The sequence below is a fragment of the Sprattus sprattus genome (genome assembly GCF_963457725.1).
Source record: "Sprattus sprattus genome assembly, chromosome: 15".
NCBI lineage: Eukaryota > Metazoa > Chordata > Actinopteri > Clupeiformes > Clupeidae > Sprattus > Sprattus sprattus.
The window spans coordinates 22407038-22424065 of record NC_137913.1 but is presented as its reverse complement, the minus strand read 5'-3'; the positions used below and the strand labels follow the sequence as shown (position 1 = coordinate 22424065).

Below are 17028 nucleotides of genomic sequence, written 5' to 3'. Positions count from 1 at the left end.
TGCTGTGCAATATGTGGATGCCTCTCTAAGAAAATATTCTGCAGGGAGATTGCAAGAATCCTTACAATATCCCAAGAACTGTGAAACAGATCATCAAAGTTCAGATTGGGGTCTTACTGTTCGATATTTGATTACTTGTATACTTCTTACACAGTTGCCAGTGTTCAGTCTGTTCATAGTATAGCACAATAAGCTACATGCTCATTCATACTCATCCTGACCCAAATTGCTGTGTGTCTTCATACTGTTTACTTAGAAGTCGTTTACTTAGAGATACCAGTGCATCTGCACCTGGTGGTGGGTTTGGTCATGGCTCTCTACCGATGCATAGTTGGAATTGATGTGGCTCTGTTTAGGCAGCAAAGGTACCAAGACCTTCTGTAGGCTAGCGCTTCGTTTGCTCTGGTGGACAGAGGTAACGGACTGTATGAGCGGCACAACAGAGTATTGCGACGTGTTTTACTTACAGGAAGCTTATTGCTGAAGTTCTCGAGCAGTGTTTGTACAGGTAAAGATCTCCAATACACTACATACTCTACTACATGTATTCTTTCCTCTCAGACCTATTGGTAAAATTGTTTTTACCACTCTAAGTTGTACATATATGCATATGTATTATGATGGTACAGACTTATGCGAATAGCCTACGCAGTGAAAATCGACATTGGCTACTAAGACATGAGACCTCATTAAAAATAATGTTCGGATGGAACTGTGAATCTTGTTCACTGATTCACTTGTTAATGTTTTGTGGCAGCTACTTCTTCATTGTCAGGTTGGTTCACTTTTGGATACTGATCCATATGACTTACTCCACATGACCCTCGATGTCCGGCGTGTCGCAGCTGCTTAAACTGAGATTCTACGTCATATTCTCTCTCTTTCCCCCGCAGTCCTCCGACGGAGAGGTACACCATCAGGTATCTGCAACTGAGGCTGTCTTGAACCGGGGAACCAACAGCCAAAATGGTGAGACATATTATTGAAATTACTTAAATTATTGCATTTGATATGCTATGTTAATTCTTAAAGTGGTACGCGTGTTTTTGGAAACCCGAACACCCTGGCCGTGGCTATCTAGTTCTATTAATGACGTAATTATATGCAACATGCGTGTGGATTGAACTTGAGCCTGGATACAATTTTATGAAGGATTTATGCTTTTGATTGCCAAATAGTTACGAAACTAATGCACAAAAACAAATGAATGTGTTGCCAAATTATTTGGATGATCATGAAATAGTGATCGATCATTTAGACCAAACTGTCAATTTCGAATAAAGAATTTCAAAACACCATCGCGTCCAAATGTGCCCACATATTTAGTTTTATTTAAGCTACACTTGCTTTTGGTTTGAGGCCTGTCCATGCGGCCAATATAGACATTGGAATAGCGTTACCCCCTGTTATAAATAGTCCGTTGACGCCCACTGTTCCAGGAGATGTGCGTATTAAAGTTACATGTCCACAGATTGGGCAAGTGAAATCTGAGATATAATGATACCCCACTGGCCATGTTTATGTTTTTGAAAGACAAATTATCTTGGTTCTTGACGTGGAGTAGCCATAGGGATGGATTGTACGAGATACTGCGGCATATATTCAGCAAATAGTCTGCAAAACAGAGCAGTCCGTTACAGACTAATTATTAAAGGTGGATGAAATAGCACCCCCACGGCAAGTGTACCCTCTTATGTTATATTGCTCGTTATTCGTCCTCAGGTGAACTTTACAGTAGACCAGATCCGGGAGATCATGGACAAAAAGTCCAACATTAGGAACATGTCTGTGATCGCTCATGTGGACCATGGAAAATCGACCCTAACCGATTCCCTGGTGTCCAAGGCTGGAATCATCGCCTCGGGTCGCGCTGGGGAGACCAGATTCACTGACACAAGGAAAGATGAACAAGAGAGATGTATCACCATCAAGTCCACGTAGGTGTTTTATCAGCATTAAAAGGGGCGTCTAGTCGAGGGGTTAACGTGGTCAACACGTGAAATATGACATCACTTCATCAAAGGAGTGTGGATTGACTGTATGTTGTTTATAGTAAACATTACTGTTTCACAAGGTTATTACTTGTCATTTTCTAGAACAGTATGGGTCATTTTATTGCCCTGTTTTACATTTTATGTTGACAAATAATGAACAACATATGAACAACATATAGGCCTATATGAAAAGTTACAAACTGTGTGACAATAAACCTTTTAATGTACAGGCTTGTATAGAACAGGGATACAACATATTTTGTCCACAGGTCACCCATACATTAAGAATTTAAGAAAACCCCCAAATAATTTCTGTTGTTGACGTCGCCGCACCTTGTCTGCGGTTAACAGTCCTGTTATGTGTCACCCCTCCCTGCAGAGCAATTTCTCTGTACTATGAGCTCAGTGAAAATGACTTGGGCTTCATCAAACAATGCAAGGATGGCTCTGGTTTCCTCATTAACCTGATTGACTCTCCTGGTCACGTCGATTTCTCCTCCGAAGTGACTGCTGCTCTGCGCGTCACTGACGGTGCTCTTGTAGTAGTAGACTGTGTATCAGGTATGATGGTACTGGCCTGCGGGTTATGTGTGTGCTATAGCTGTGCACTGTAAGCCTTCAGCCTCTCATACTGCTAAGCAAACAAGACATGCATGTGTCACACAGTAGTGCACTGAACACGATGCTGTTGGCATATATTTGGGTAAAAAAAGCTTTTAGATGACTGACAGATTGGTATTGAGAATTTGCATATTATCAGCACGGGAAAGGTGCACTGCATCACAGATGATCAATAGATCATCACAAGTAAACTGGATCACTGCACTGTGACAACTTCTTCCTCCCTCAATACCAACTGAGATTTGGGCTGAGTATTACATTTGCTGTGGTAAGATCAACTAACTTGTATTTATGCAAACTAACTGGATAAAAAAAGCTTTCAGATGACTGTCAGATTGGTATTGAGAAGCTGCTCATTATCAGCATGGGAAAGGTGCACTGCATCTCACATGATCAAAAGATCATCGCAAATGAACTGGATCACTGCTTCGCTAAATTTAAACCGAAATTTAGGCTGAGCATAAAATCAACCAATATTTGTATTTATACAAATTATAGCAACATATAAAATATTTAAACTCATAACTGTCATCCCCAATCTCTCTCTCTTTCTCCCTCTCTCTCTCTGTCTCTCTCTTTCTCTCTCTCTCTCTCTCTCTCTCTTTCTCTGTCTCTCTCTCTTCATCTCTGGTAGGTGTTTGTGTGCAAACGGAGACTGTTTTGAGGCAGGCCATCGCAGAGAGGATCAAGCCTGTCCTGATGATGAACAAGATGGACCGTGCCTTGCTTGAGCTGCAGTTGGGAACAGATGAACTTTTCCAGACCTTCCAGCGCATTGTGGAGAATGTGAACGTCATCATCGCTACCTATGGAGAGGGGGAGGCTGGTATAATGGGCAAAATCATGGTCAGCAGCTCTGAATAAGCAGCCTTTACACCACTGTCCAAAAGCCACTATCAAGCTTATCCTTCATGAAAGTGTACATTCATTTACTCTATTGTTTTTTTTAAATGTTTAATATTTTACAAGCAAACACAGTCATGCACTAAAATGTGTATGTTTCATTAAGTATTAAACACATTTTTTTTCTCCTATCCATACAACAAGTAATGGCATTGCAAGGCAGCTACGAGATTAGAGCTGACCTATTAGTCTAGATATTAAGATGATTCATAAACCAGAGGCTTGTAGTCTCCTATGTTCATAGTATGTATAATAATTTGTGATTCCTGCATCTTGGCTCCTGTCTGAACTCCAGGTTGACCCTGTGGAGGGAACAGTTGGATTTGGCTCAGGTCTTCATGGCTGGGCATTCACTCTGAAGCAGTTTGCAGAGATGTACGTGGGCAAATTTGCTGCCAAGAAAGCCCCACTCCCACCCGCAGAGCGTGCCAGGAAAGTGGAGGACATGATGAAGAAGCTCTGGGGAGACAAGTATGTTTTAGTTATAAATATTCTAAAATAATGTGTACAATGGTATGTGTTCAGTGGTGGTTTTCATTTACATAACATACACACACGTTTAGTCAAATTTCATCATAGTGACTAAGGTGTTGGTGGTTAATGTGCTAGTGCTTTATCTTAATGAGTAATACATTTTTAGTGTTTCATTGTTCATATTTAATGGTTCGTTTAGATACTTTGATCCATCTAATGGGAAGTTCTGCAAAACCGACACCAATGCAGAGGGCAAGAAAATCCCTCGCACATTCTGCCAACTTGTCTTGGATCCTATTTTTAAGGTCTGTGTTTAACTAACCATTTACTGAAACACCCATATCATCCTGCTGAATCAGTTTCTGCTTTGGATAACACTGGCCTTAACCTTTCCCAATGAAAATTCACTAATTCCTTTGTTTTGTTTTGTGAAGGTTTTCGATGCCATCATGGGTTTCAAGAAGGAGGAAATCGCGAAGCTAATTGAGAAACTTGACGTGAAGCTTGATGCCGAGGACAGGGAAAAAGAAGGGAAACAACTTCTCAAGGTGAGCATGAAAGAAAAAAAGTTCTCTAAAACTGACATTGGTATGCATCAACGTGTATAGACATTAACAGTCTTTCTTTACGCTGGGCGGCTTCTGCCCTCCAGGCGGTTATGCGTCGCTGGCTGCCAGCAGGTGATGCCCTCCTCCAGATGATCACCATTCACCTGCCTTCACCCGTCACAGCCCAGAAGTACCGCTGCGAGCTGCTCTATGAGGGTCCCTTAGACGACGAGGCTGCAATGGGTGAGTGCAGCCCTAGTCTGATTTACCTAGCCTGATATGACCAGACACGCTAACACTGATTCTCCACGGTCATTGTAACTCATTCAAAATAAACTAGACTGGAGAGCTATAGGGTACCATTTACCATTTTACAAACCCAAATGTGCCCATATTGTTTTCCAACAGGTGTTAAAAACTGTGATGCCAAAGCCCCTCTGATGATGTACATTTCCAAAATGGTGCCCACCACCGACAAGGGCCGGTTCTATGCCTTTGGTCGTGTCTTCTCTGGCACGGTTAGCACAGGGCAGAAAGTTCGCATCATGGGGCCAAACTACACACCTGGCAAGAAGGAGGATCTGTATTTGAAGCCAATCCAGAGGTTTGTCCTCTAGAATCTAAGACCACATACAAATCGAAATTGCCAGTATTATCTGCTTCATGTAAAGAACAGAGTGTGTTGTTAACTTTTGCGTTTAACTTACAGAACATTAGGGTAGCCATTAGTCTTTTGAGCCATTCTCCAACAAACATCTCCTGATTCCTCTTAACACAGAACCATTCTCATGATGGGACGTTATACGGAGCCCATCGAGGATGTGCCCTGTGGAAACATTGTTGGTCTGGTTGGAGTTGATCAGTACCTAGTGAAGACAGGCACCATCAGCACATTTGAGCACGCACACAACATGCGCGTCATGAAGTTCAGTGTCAGTCCTGTGGTGAGAGTGGCTGTGGAGGCCAAGAACCCCGCTGACCTGCCCAAGCTGGTGGAGGGCCTTAAGCGCCTGGCCAAGTCTGACCCTATGGTTCAGGTTAGTAGGATGAAATGCCTGTAGCCTGGTCATATAGGTAAAACATATGTTGAGATGTTGAAGTGAATTCTTCTTCTGATTCGTCTTCAGTGTATCATTGAGGAGTCTGGTGAACACATTGTGGCTGGTGCTGGGGAGTTGCATCTGGAGATCTGCTTAAAGGATCTTGAGGAAGACCATGCCTGTATTCCTCTCAAGGTTGGAAAACGTATTGTGTACCTCAATTTGAAATTAGGTCATGACAGATGAAAAGCATTAACCAGAGCTGTCATCATTTCTTTATTCTTTACAGAAATCTGACCCAGTAGTGTCATACCGTGAGACAGTGAGCGAGGACTCCGATCAAGTTTGCCTGTCCAAATCCCCCAACAAACACAACCGCGTGTACATGAAGGCCAGACCTTTCCCCGATGGGTTGGCCGAGGACATTGACAAGGGCGACGTGGCCCCACGACAGGAGCTGAAAACGCGTGCTCGTTTCCTGGCTGATAAGTATGAGTGGGATGTGGCAGAGGCTCGCAAGATTTGGTGCTTTGGCCCTGACGGTACTGGACCCAACCTCTTGATGGATGTGACCAAGGGAGTTCAGTACCTGAATGAGATCAAAGACAGCGTCGTGGCAGGTTTCCAGTGGGCAACCAAAGAAGTGAGTTAGACACACACCATTTCAAAATAATATTTCAGCATACATTCTCTACAATGATGTGATCAATGTTATCCATATCTCAGTGTTTGTTGAGGACAGGCTCTTAACGCATGCACGTTCTCATCTTTTAGGGTGTCCTCTGTGAGGAGAACATGCGTGCTGTGCGATTCGACATTCATGATGTAACTCTCCATGCTGATGCCATCCATAGAGGTGGTGGCCAGATCATTCCCACAGCCCGCAGGGTTCTGTACGCGTCTGCGTTGACAGCACAACCAAGGCTGATGGAACCCATTTATCTGGTGGAGATCCAGGTCAGTTCCATCAGTGTGGCACACATACACCTACACCTTATGTACAATGTGTGAAGTACTTTAAAAGTACCAGGACAGGGATTCAAGTACATATAGATGCATATAGAGGCATATATATTGCTGTTAAATTGATCTTCCTTTTGTCTTTATAGTGTCCAGAGCAAGTTGTTGGAGGAATCTACGGTGTGCTGAATAGGAAACGAGGGCACGTGTTTGAGGAGTCCCAAGTTGCAGGAACGCCTATTTTTATTGTCAAGGCCTACCTCCCTGTAAACGAGTCATTCGGTAAGTTTGATCATGTACTACCAGTCATCCCCAAACGGTGAGATGAAGGCAAGAAAAGTGCATGACATAAGACTTCAAGCATGTTACATATAAATATTTATTTTCCAACAGGGTTCACAGCAGACTTGAGGTCCAACACAGGTGGCCAAGCTTTCCCCCAATGCGTCTTTGACCACTGGCAGATTCTCCCAGGTGATCCCTGGGACGTTGCTAGCAAGCCATGCCAGGTTGTGACCGAGACACGTAAACGCAAGGGCTTGAAGGAAGGAATCCCAGCTCTCGACAACTTCCTGGACAAACTGTGATCACCATGACAGTCCACAATGAATCTCATGACAGTCCACAATGAATCAATGCAGATCTTACTGGTTAAATGTAAAATAATAAAAAGAAACTGAAAATAAAACAGAACTGTAAGGGTGAACGTTTACAGTAGAAAACTAAAAAGAAGTGTTAAGTACTGTAATATCAACAGCAAATAAAACTTAGCACCTTACTTTGTGTTTTTCCATGGCCAATTTATAATTATAAAGACAACCGGACTTCCATGCTTACAGTTAGCCTAGATGGTGTTTAAACCTTGTGTCTTGTAACAAATTGCTATGAAAGCACAACAGAAACCATTGAGTTAATTCCATAAGTTGACAAGGCTTGTGACGGCTTGTATTACCCAATTGATCCTGATACAAAATCTGTTACAGGCAGTCAATGATGACAAAATGAGGGCATTTCATTTTATAGACAATTTTAAAGAAGGGCTCGAGTGAGATTTTTTTTTATCCAAAACAACTAAATGTAGACATGCTTTCACTTGTAATTAAATTCATGGCTCATATCCAGTAAGACATTTGGGATTTTTTTTGGAGTGGCACCGTTTATCAAATCGGTTACATTTTATGTGGCGCTCATATGTCAGTGATGCAATAAGAACGACATATGCTCATAACCATGTGACTACAGATCATTCTGTTTGCTTTTTACAGATTATGACAGATTGAATCCCTTTTGACATTATAATGTTTGCTGGTAGAGGGTACACACAATGTTATTACAATGTTTCAAATTTGACAGCGTGATGGTGCAAGCTGGCATCCCATGTTACGTCATGTCCAACTTCACTAGTCAAGTATCCTCTTAGTATGCCATCAAGTACACTATACAGCTAGGATAAGGAAAGAGCCGTTTCCAACTGTAGTGTGGAAACACACGCTTTTTTTGTGCGTGTAAAATTATTTGAATAGCTTCAACAGCGAAGTACTGTTGGCCCTTTAAGTCTCTTGGTGAAAAACAACATAGCATGTGATGTCATACAAAAGGTTTTTTCACATATCTACATATAAAATAAACCAGGAACGAACGATTAAAAAAAACGAAAAACATCCAACGAGGGCACAAACTGGACCATGAACATTTTTTACATAAATGTGCAATATTTAAATGACAAAACAGGTTTTATTGCTACAACTAAAAGTAGGACCAAAAGAATGAGAAAATATCACTGCATAAATCAAAAGACAGCTGCCAAAGAGAGCCTGCGGTGAAAATTCCCAGAGCTGCATGGGCTTTGAGCATGATCGCGATGTGTCCAGCATTTATCGTCCTTACACTCAAGGCGTGTGAGCTCTGCCTGTCCAATCAGAAAGGCAACGTACAAAAACAAAACAAAACCGTCCTCGTCACATTACGATTAACCCTTGGCTGGTGCGGTGAGTGACACCGGGATAAGCTCTTGGGCCTCATGATGGGGGATCTTTAGAGGGGTCCTTCTGCTCCAGACTAGTGGAGCGTGAGAAGTAGGCTTTGCTTGAACCTCAGTCTAATGAGATGATGTCGGAGATGCTGGTAGCCGTGCCCCCTGTGATGACGCCCGTCTCGTGGCTGGAGCTGGCGCTGTGTGTGGTGGCGACCGTCTCGTACTGACTCGAGGAGGACACCAGGCTCCCACTGGTGGTGGCACTCTGGAGGCTGCTGGAGAGGTTGTCCAGGAACATGGGCGCCCGGTAATGCTGCTGAACAGAGGGCAACACACCACATGAAATATAAGACATATAGCCGCGGAAAAAATTAAGAGACCACTTCAAAATTATCAGTTTCTCTGGTTTTACTATTTATTGGTATGTGTTAAAGCAAAATGTACATTTTTGTTTTATTCTATAACCTACTGGCAACATTCCTACCAAATTTCAAATACAAATATTGTCATTTAGATCATTTATTTGCAGAAAAATGACAATTGGTCAAAATAGCTAAAAAGATGCAGTGTCTTCAGATCTCGAATAATGCAAAGAAAACAAGCTCATATTCATTTTTAAACTACACAATACTAATGCTTTAACTTAGGAAGAGTTCAGAAATCAATATTTGGTGGAATAACCTTGATTTAAAATCACAACTTTCATGTGTCTTGGCATGCTCTCCACCAGTCTTTCACATTGCCGTTGGGTGACTTTATGCTACTCCTGGCGCAAGAATTTAAGCAGCTCGGCTTCTTTTCATGGCTTGTGACCATCCATCTTCCTCTTGATCACATTTCAGAGGTTTTTTATGGGATTCAGGTCTCGAAATTGGGCGGGCCATGACAGGGTCCTGATCTGGTGGTACTCCATCCACACCTTTACTGGCCTGGCTGTGTGGCATGGAGCATTGCCCTGCTGGAAAAAACACTCAGAGTTGGGGAACATTGTCAGAGCAAAAGGAAGCAAGTTTTTCTTCCGGGACAACGTTGTACTTTGCCTGGCTGAGGTTTGTAAAAGACCATAAGGATTGAAAAAAGCGGACTGGAGGTTCTTCTAAGTTCGTCTTCTCTGATGAGTCCAATTTCACAGTAGGTGCAAGACTCTGTGGCTTGAAGGCCTCTCCAGGTCTCCGTCTAACCATCAGACGACCATGTGTTGGGCAAAGCTGAAAATTGGACTCATCAGAGAAGACGAACTAGAAGACCCTCCAGTCCGCTTTTTTTCAATCCTTATGGTCTTTTACAAACCTCAGCCAGGTAAAGTACAACGTTGTCCCGGAAGAAAAACTTGCTTCCTTTTGCTCTGACAATGTTCCCCAACTCTGAGAAGTGTTTTTTCCAGCAGGGCAATGCTCCATGCCGCACAGCCAGGCCAGTAAAGGTGTGGATGGAGTACCACCAGATCAGGACCCTGTCATGGCCAGCCCAATTTCGAGACCTGAATCCCATAAAAAACCTCTGAAATGTGATCAAGAGGAAGATGGATGGTCACAAGCCATGAAAAGAAGCCGAGCTGCTTGAATTCTTGCGCCAGGAGTAGCATAAAGTCACCCAACGGCAATGTGAAAGACTGGTGGAGAGCATGCCAAGACACATGAAAGTTGTGATTTTAAATCAAGGTTATTCCACCAAATATTGATTTCTGAACTCTTCCTAAGTTAAAGCATTAGTATTGTGTAGTTTAAAAATGAATATGAGCTTGCTTTCTTTGCATTATTCGAGATCTGAAGACACTGCATCTTTTTTGCTATTTTGACCAATTGTCATTTTTCTGCAAATAAATTATCTAAATGACAATATTTTTATTTGAAATTTGGTAGGAATGTTGCCAGTAGGTTATAGAATAAAACAAAAATGTACATTTTACTTTAACACATACCAATAAATAATAAAACCAGAGAAACTGATAATTTTGAAGTGGTCTCTTAATTTTTTCCGCGGCTGTAAATACTTCTCCATCATTTAACAGCACATGCTCAGAAGTGATAATTGACCATGCCATAGTTAGCCAATTAACAGGTATACTGTTTTTCTCCCAGTTACAGGATTTACCTTTGAATGTGGTCAAAGATTATAAATAACAGTGAAAACATAACATACCTGTGGGTCTCCTTGAATTAAAGAAAATAAGTCCAGACCTAAAGGATAAAAACGAAAATGATAAAGTTGTATTCTACCGACTTTGAGATTAAATCAACATTTAGCAGAAGAGAGAAAAAACAATCAATAACTGAGAGGATAACAGAGGCTTACCAACCTTGCATATCTGAAGGGATATTGGACAGCGATGAGTGATGGAATGGAGCTGCATAGTCTGCCAAGGAGGATGAGAGGTAAGACGGGTCCAGACTCTGCACATTTGGCACCCGCATAGCTGAGGGCTGGTAGGCCAACACCCTGAATAAAGAGCACAAAACTTCATGAACACCTTCAGATTTCCCCTACTAAACGCACTTAGAAACCCAATCAATTCCTTATTTACACTTGGAACTATATACCTACATTTGCACTCTAGCCAAATGCTAACAATTACATGATTTAATACAAAAAAGCACACTGTAAAAATGAGTGAGCTGGTTGTTTCAGTTGTTTGTCAGACAGCTCACCCCTTTCCATGCATCTCCTCAGTTTTGGACATGTAAAGGCAGCGTCTCTTGTGGGGAGGGTCCACTTCCTCCTCTTCCTCTGAGGAGCTGTCCAGGGTCAGGTCAATCACATCAGCTTTCTTAGAGCTGCTCACCTCCCCGTGTGGCACCACTGCACACTGCCGCACAGGTGCAGAACCTGCCAGGTACACATAGGGTTACTACTTTTAACTCTTGATGTGGAATTGATGATTCAGTTGTAACTGAATAATGTTGGAATACATGAGATAGTTGTTATTGCAAGCAAATGTATGGACTCCTCACTTTCAACTTTGGTGATGGATGGTGACGACACTTTCAGGGACTCCTTCTTTGGTCTCATTGGACACCACGTCCCATCCTCTTGGAATTTTATTTCGTCGACATCCGAACAATCGTTCAAGATCTCCATGAAGAGTCTAAGAGGGGGGAGGGCTTGTTAAAACAACTGCTCGTCACAACAAATTAAATATGGCCAACAAGTCATAACCGTGTAGCTCACCCATCTATAATGAGGCTGTCATAAGTGGCCTTCTTGTCACACACGGGACAGATCCAGGTGGGCTTCTTCTCATTCATCTGCAGGTAGAGTGCCGCGTCGAAACACTGGAGGTGGGAGCAGGTCACTGCTCGACATGGCACCGTGAGACGCATCTTCCCAAGCTGCACATAAATTATGGGTGATGAGAAGAGTAAATAAAATGTAATAAATGTCCAAAAGTGGGTGTGCATACGGAGACCAGATGGATGGAGGCAGCACTTACTGGGCACATAAGGGAGACTCGTAAACTGGTTGTGGCAACTTCGCTGTCTGGATCGGCAGTGAGCTTCTCTTTAACTGCAGAAAGGAAAAGTGGTTTTAAATCTAAAACAGATGTGGACACCACTTACTCACTGTAGCAAGACTGTCAACAACTTAAGGTGCGGTATTACAGACACACACAATTTCATAATGTTGCTGCCATCTACTGAACACCACAGGGAACACAAGTCAAGGGAAAAGGACAGGAATACTGTCCAATATTGCAACTGCAAAACAGCTATACAATGTTATCCTATTGGGCAAACGTCCTTGTCAGTTAGCCACTTGTTTTTGCCACTGACAGGCTCATTATGCTATTATAAGTGTCTCCCTGCAGAGATAGACCTGTGTCTGTTTACCTTAATAACAAACTGTAGAAAATGACTGTTTTTACAGTTTCTGTAGTTCTGTAGTCTATCGTTTCTGTAGTTTAAGTTTAGGTTTCTGTAGAAGTGACTGTAGACTTCAGTTGTTATATTGGTAAGGTAAGGTTATAGGGTATGAGTACTTGCATTTGACAGTGAGAGGATTGGAGGCTTTGGGAAGTCCCCAACCAATCCTTTCCTGTGTATAACTAAAATAGTAATATCCATTAAATCACAGTTCATGTGCAAATCACTACAGTAGTTATAAAAAATCTAACTATGGTCTACACTTTTCCTGCACTCCTTATGGCCTTTTGAAGCAACAATAGAACATACTAGTCATAGTCGATTTATTTGAGTCATATTTCCTAATAATTATTTATCTATTTCTGTATGCAAACAACACATTGAAGTGAGAAAGAGAGAGCTCTCCTTAACATGAAACAACATGAGCTGGATAGGTGACGTGTTTTGGTTTAGCCTAGCAGCAGAGCACAATGCAGACTACCAAGATCACTTTTCAAGATATAACATACTGAGCAGTTAGACAAATATTTTGCATTGTTAGAACCCTTACTCAGAGCTCGTGAATGGTCAGGGTTCCGTATCCCCTTCATTTTCAGCCTCTGTAACAGCAATGGGGAGGTCAACTGCCTCACAAGGTACACCGACATGGAGTAGGTCTGTTAAACAGATGAGACATGACCATTAATTAAAAAGAAACAAACATTTTCAAGGTCTAAGGCCTAATCTCTCAATGTCATCACATCAATTCAAATAAAATGTGCAGATATTTCTGTGTGTGACAAACTATGCAAACAATAAAACAAAATAACACAGTAATAATGAATCAGATGTTTTTACCTTTCCGATTTCTGGTGCCCACGTAACAGAGATCTGATTGGGGACTGCAGACGACAGTCTGACGAGAGATGTTATATTCAAAGGCCTCCCTGGTCTTTTCTGCTCCACTCCATTTTTAGGAGGAGGGGCAAATCCCTGGAAAAACATCAGCAACAGTAAACAGTGGATTCATGGCAGGTTTCAAAATGCCCAATTTTCAATTGGTGGCATTTATTGTTTCACTTACAGGTAATGGGAAGAGTTTCCCATTGACTTTGATACATAGGCTGTTGGGATAATTATCCTCTTGAGGACAGCTAGTCTCCGAAAGGCAAAACCTGGCATAAGAAAGGCAGATACAGAACATACTGAATGGAGGAAGGAACTTGTAAAATAATAATAATTTCACATCATAGGCATGCAAAATGAGTAATCATGAGCCTTCACAACAACAAAGTATTACCTCAACTGAATTTGGACCATATAGTCTCTTCTACCACCAGGAAGGAAATCCCTTAGCAAAATGAAAAGAGCAAATAAAGGTTCAGCTGTGAAGAACTGAAAGCACTGAAACTGATCATGGTTTGATGGTTAGATAAAGGATCTTACCGGGAGATGCAAACTTCTCTGACTTGCTGTGGAGTCAAGGCAAAAATGAAATACTTCTCTTGGTGGAATCTCTGGGTAGTACACGGGCCTGCAAATAGCAAGACATTTAATCAATATTTGTAGACCATCACGATCATACAGTGCTGAAGAAGCATAAGTGTGGCTAACAATTACCCAAACTAGAGGGCTTGATCAGGACATCCAGGACATCGTAGAAAGGAAGTGTCTTCATCTGCACGTCAGGGTGCACAGGGGGCATGAGCGGGGTGCCCTGTTGCATATTCATCCTTGGCTTCGTTTCCGGACAGACTGAGGAATCTGGGCTGTGATGCACCAGGTCCAGGTGGCCAGAACCAGAGAGGTCAGTGGGAACTGCTGACGCCTCTGCCTCTGCCTGGAAGTAGCTCTGCAGGTTTGATTTATAGGCTGCCAAATCAGGAAGACTATCAATTGCCCTTGAATAACGTCGTCTGTACAGGTCTTTAATTCTGACTTGCACTGCCAGGCTGCATCCACGTTTTAGCAAGTGTAAGGCCCTCACGAGAAGTTCGTGCTTGGGACCACTTTTGTTCTGTCCAGCAAAGCCCAACAACACTTGTAGCTCGGAAACTCGGAAACTTGATACCATGCTCTGCAAAAACAAACATGAAATGAACACAGAGACATTGCATTAATAGACATTCAAACGCTGAAACCTGACTACATGACTACTGAAACCACAGCAAACATAGGGATAGGGGATAACAAAAGCAAATCTATTTTTTAGATAGTAAAATGACAAAACAGAAAGTAAGTTCTTACACTGTATAAATATCATCCAAATTCACAGTTTCATATTTTCTCAAACACATTATTAGTTGTGAGAATGTGCAAGTCAAAACTACATAGCTTAAGTATAAAGAGAACATGGAGGATTACAACTTTTGGAGAGTACAAGACCCCACGAACATCAGCCCAGAATCTGAATGACAGTGACCACAACCCTCCCAAACAATCCCGTTTCGAAATCCCACAGAAGAGTAAGAAAACCCCGACTAACCCTTCATTATATGGTCCATGCTTGATTGTTCTTACGTGTCTATCCATTTTTCTTTTTTAAATCCTTAACAAATGTGACCTAAATGCATCTAAAATGTTAAGAATAAAGTCCAAAGCCCATTAGATAAACAATGAGAGATTTAGACATCACACAGCTTTTGTTCTAGAATTCCAGAAGTCAATCAATAAGATACCAGATCAATTGGGAAAGGATTTTACAGTATCATGTTCCAGACAAAAACACTCACATCGTCAGCGGACATGCCTGAAAGACAACCAACTAACAAGACAAAGAGACCCCCTGCAGCCTACCCCCAACAAACATGTTGACCCCATCACATTTACTGAAGTTTCTATGACCTGGTTTGCACTAACGTTAAGTCACCTAAACATTTTACAGTTAAGCTGGCTTGCTTGGATATAGTGATACCAGTACTGCCCATATTTAAACAAGATTTTAGTATTAGATAAACAAATGCCTGTCACCAGGATAGCAGGCTAATACAATTGTTAAAGCTAGCAAGCTAAGTATTGATGCTCACATGTAAACAATGGCAGAGCTGGCTATCTTATCAAAAAAAGCAAAGTTGCCTGCTAGATTTTCCCGCATGAATCTTGTTGAAATGTATCTCTAATCTAGACATCATGCTAACAAGACAAAATATTTTAAGATACGTCTAGGTAAACACAGTAACGGTAGAGGCATGCTGGCTTGTTATCATTATACCTGGCTAAATAGCACTGCTAAGTCGCAGAGTCTGTGTTTGGCTAGTCCGCTAAAAAGAACACCCAGGGAAAAATAAACCAAAACATGCAAGACCAATTTGTAGTTTTAACCTTACAATTCACATCGGAGACATTTCAAAATACGACATTAACAAGCTGACATCAAACAAACCCGTATGGAAGAACTTACAACATGTTAGAGTTGATAAAATAACTTGCCAGCTTGCTAGCTGTGTCGAAGACTGGCTAGTTAACAAACATTTCCGAGGACATCACGGAATTATCAAACAGGTAACCAACAAATAGGTTAGCAAACTACTCAACGTTAGCGACCTCACCATATAATTTTGCTGAAGACAGATAGACTAGTTACGTTTTTCGGGCAAACTATTCAAACTAAGTTGTCTACCTTTAGCTAAGCAGATAGCTATCTTGCTAGATAGCTAGCTAACCCTGTGATACATATGAACATTTCTTCTTTCACACTGGCCTAAAGGTGACCGCCTGATAGCAAACCCTGAACCTCATCTTCCCTTAGGTGAAAAGTGCACAGCTATCATCTTTGTAAATTAAAAAATAATGTTCTCAACTTACAACAGAGCACTGTTAACTTGAAATAAAGCATTACAGTCGCTAGCTGTCATAACACTTTCGCCTACCCGTAACTCCTCAACATCCGCCATTTTCTGGCTGTGGTCATCCTAAACGCCGCTGCGGCACACGTGATCAAGTAATAAACTAGAAAATGCATTTCCTGAAGGAAATACCAGTGCATGAAATGCAAAGGTTAAGAAAGGAAGAAGAAAAGAAAGAAGAGTGAAAGAAGGAAAGAAGAAAGGAAAGAAGAGTGTAAGAAGGAAAGAAGAGTGAAGAAAGGAAAGAAAAGTGGAAGAAGGAAAGACAAAAGGAAAGAAGAGTGAAGAAAGGAGAGAAGAGTGGAAGAGGGAAAGAAGAAAGGAAAGAAGAGTGAAAGAAGGAAAGAAGAAAAGAAAGAAGAGTGAAGAAAGGAAAGAAGAGTGGAAGAAGGAAAGAAGAAAAGAAAGAAGAGTGAAATAATGAAAGAAGAAAGGAAAGAAGAGTGAAGGAAGGAAAGAAGAGTGGAAGAAGGAAATAAGGAAAGAAAGAAGAGTGAAAGAAGGAAAGAAGAAAGGAAAGAAGAGTGTAAGAAGGAAAGAAGAGTGAAGAAAGGAAAGAAAAGTGGAAGAAGGAAAGAAGAGTGGATGAAGGAAAAAAGAAAGGCAAGAAGAGTGGAAGAAGGAAAGAAAAATGGAAGAAGAAAATAAGAAAGGAAAGAAGAGTGGAAGAAGGAAAGAAGAGTGAACAAGAGTGGCTCTGGATGAAGAGATAAAGAGAGAGTGAAAATATTGAAAAAAGGAGATAAAAATGGAGTGAAGAAGAGAGATTGAGTGTGAGAGAAAGTTGACAGAGAGAAAGATGGAGAGATGGAGAGAAAAAAAATAGAGA

At 41.6% G+C, this 17028-nt stretch overlaps 2 protein-coding genes across 5 annotated transcripts; one reads left to right on the top strand and one right to left on the bottom strand.

Annotated features, from left to right (window-relative positions):
• The first annotated feature begins 448 nt into the window (after positions 1-448).
• Positions 449-7318, top strand: eef2l2 (eukaryotic translation elongation factor 2, like 2). The gene is made up of 16 exons (XM_080852841.1): positions 449-508; positions 894-969; positions 1723-1937; positions 2374-2555; positions 3250-3461; positions 3814-3989; positions 4192-4297; positions 4427-4540; positions 4645-4783; positions 4949-5144; positions 5319-5577; positions 5668-5775; positions 5870-6223; positions 6355-6537; positions 6690-6822; positions 6934-7318. The coding sequence occupies exons 2-16, from the start codon at positions 967-969 to the stop codon at positions 7125-7127; spliced, it is 2574 nt and encodes an 857-aa protein (XP_080708967.1). The 5' UTR covers positions 449-508; positions 894-966; the 3' UTR covers positions 7128-7318.
• Positions 7319-7800: 482 nt separating this feature from the next.
• On the bottom strand, positions 7801-16253 carry pias2 (protein inhibitor of activated STAT, 2). 4 transcript variants are annotated; one of them, XM_080852842.1, is made up of 14 exons: positions 16224-16253; positions 13975-14431; positions 13801-13888; positions 13655-13705; positions 13439-13529; positions 13213-13347; positions 12926-13031; positions 11946-12019; positions 11684-11844; positions 11467-11600; positions 11164-11341; positions 10815-10954; positions 10658-10695; positions 7801-8831 (listed from the first exon to the last, which is right to left on the bottom strand). In XM_080852842.1, the coding sequence occupies exons 1-14, from the start codon at positions 16245-16247 to the stop codon at positions 8634-8636; spliced, it is 1875 nt and encodes a 624-aa protein (XP_080708968.1). In that variant the 5' UTR covers positions 16248-16253; the 3' UTR covers positions 7801-8633. The 4 variants fall into 4 exon arrangements, with proteins under 4 accessions (XP_080708968.1, XP_080708969.1, XP_080708971.1 ...); XM_080852843.1 differs by having other exon boundaries at positions 7801-8828; XM_080852845.1 differs by lacking the exon at positions 16224-16253 and adding an exon at positions 15755-15953.
• Between the last annotated feature and the right edge of the window lie 775 nt (positions 16254-17028).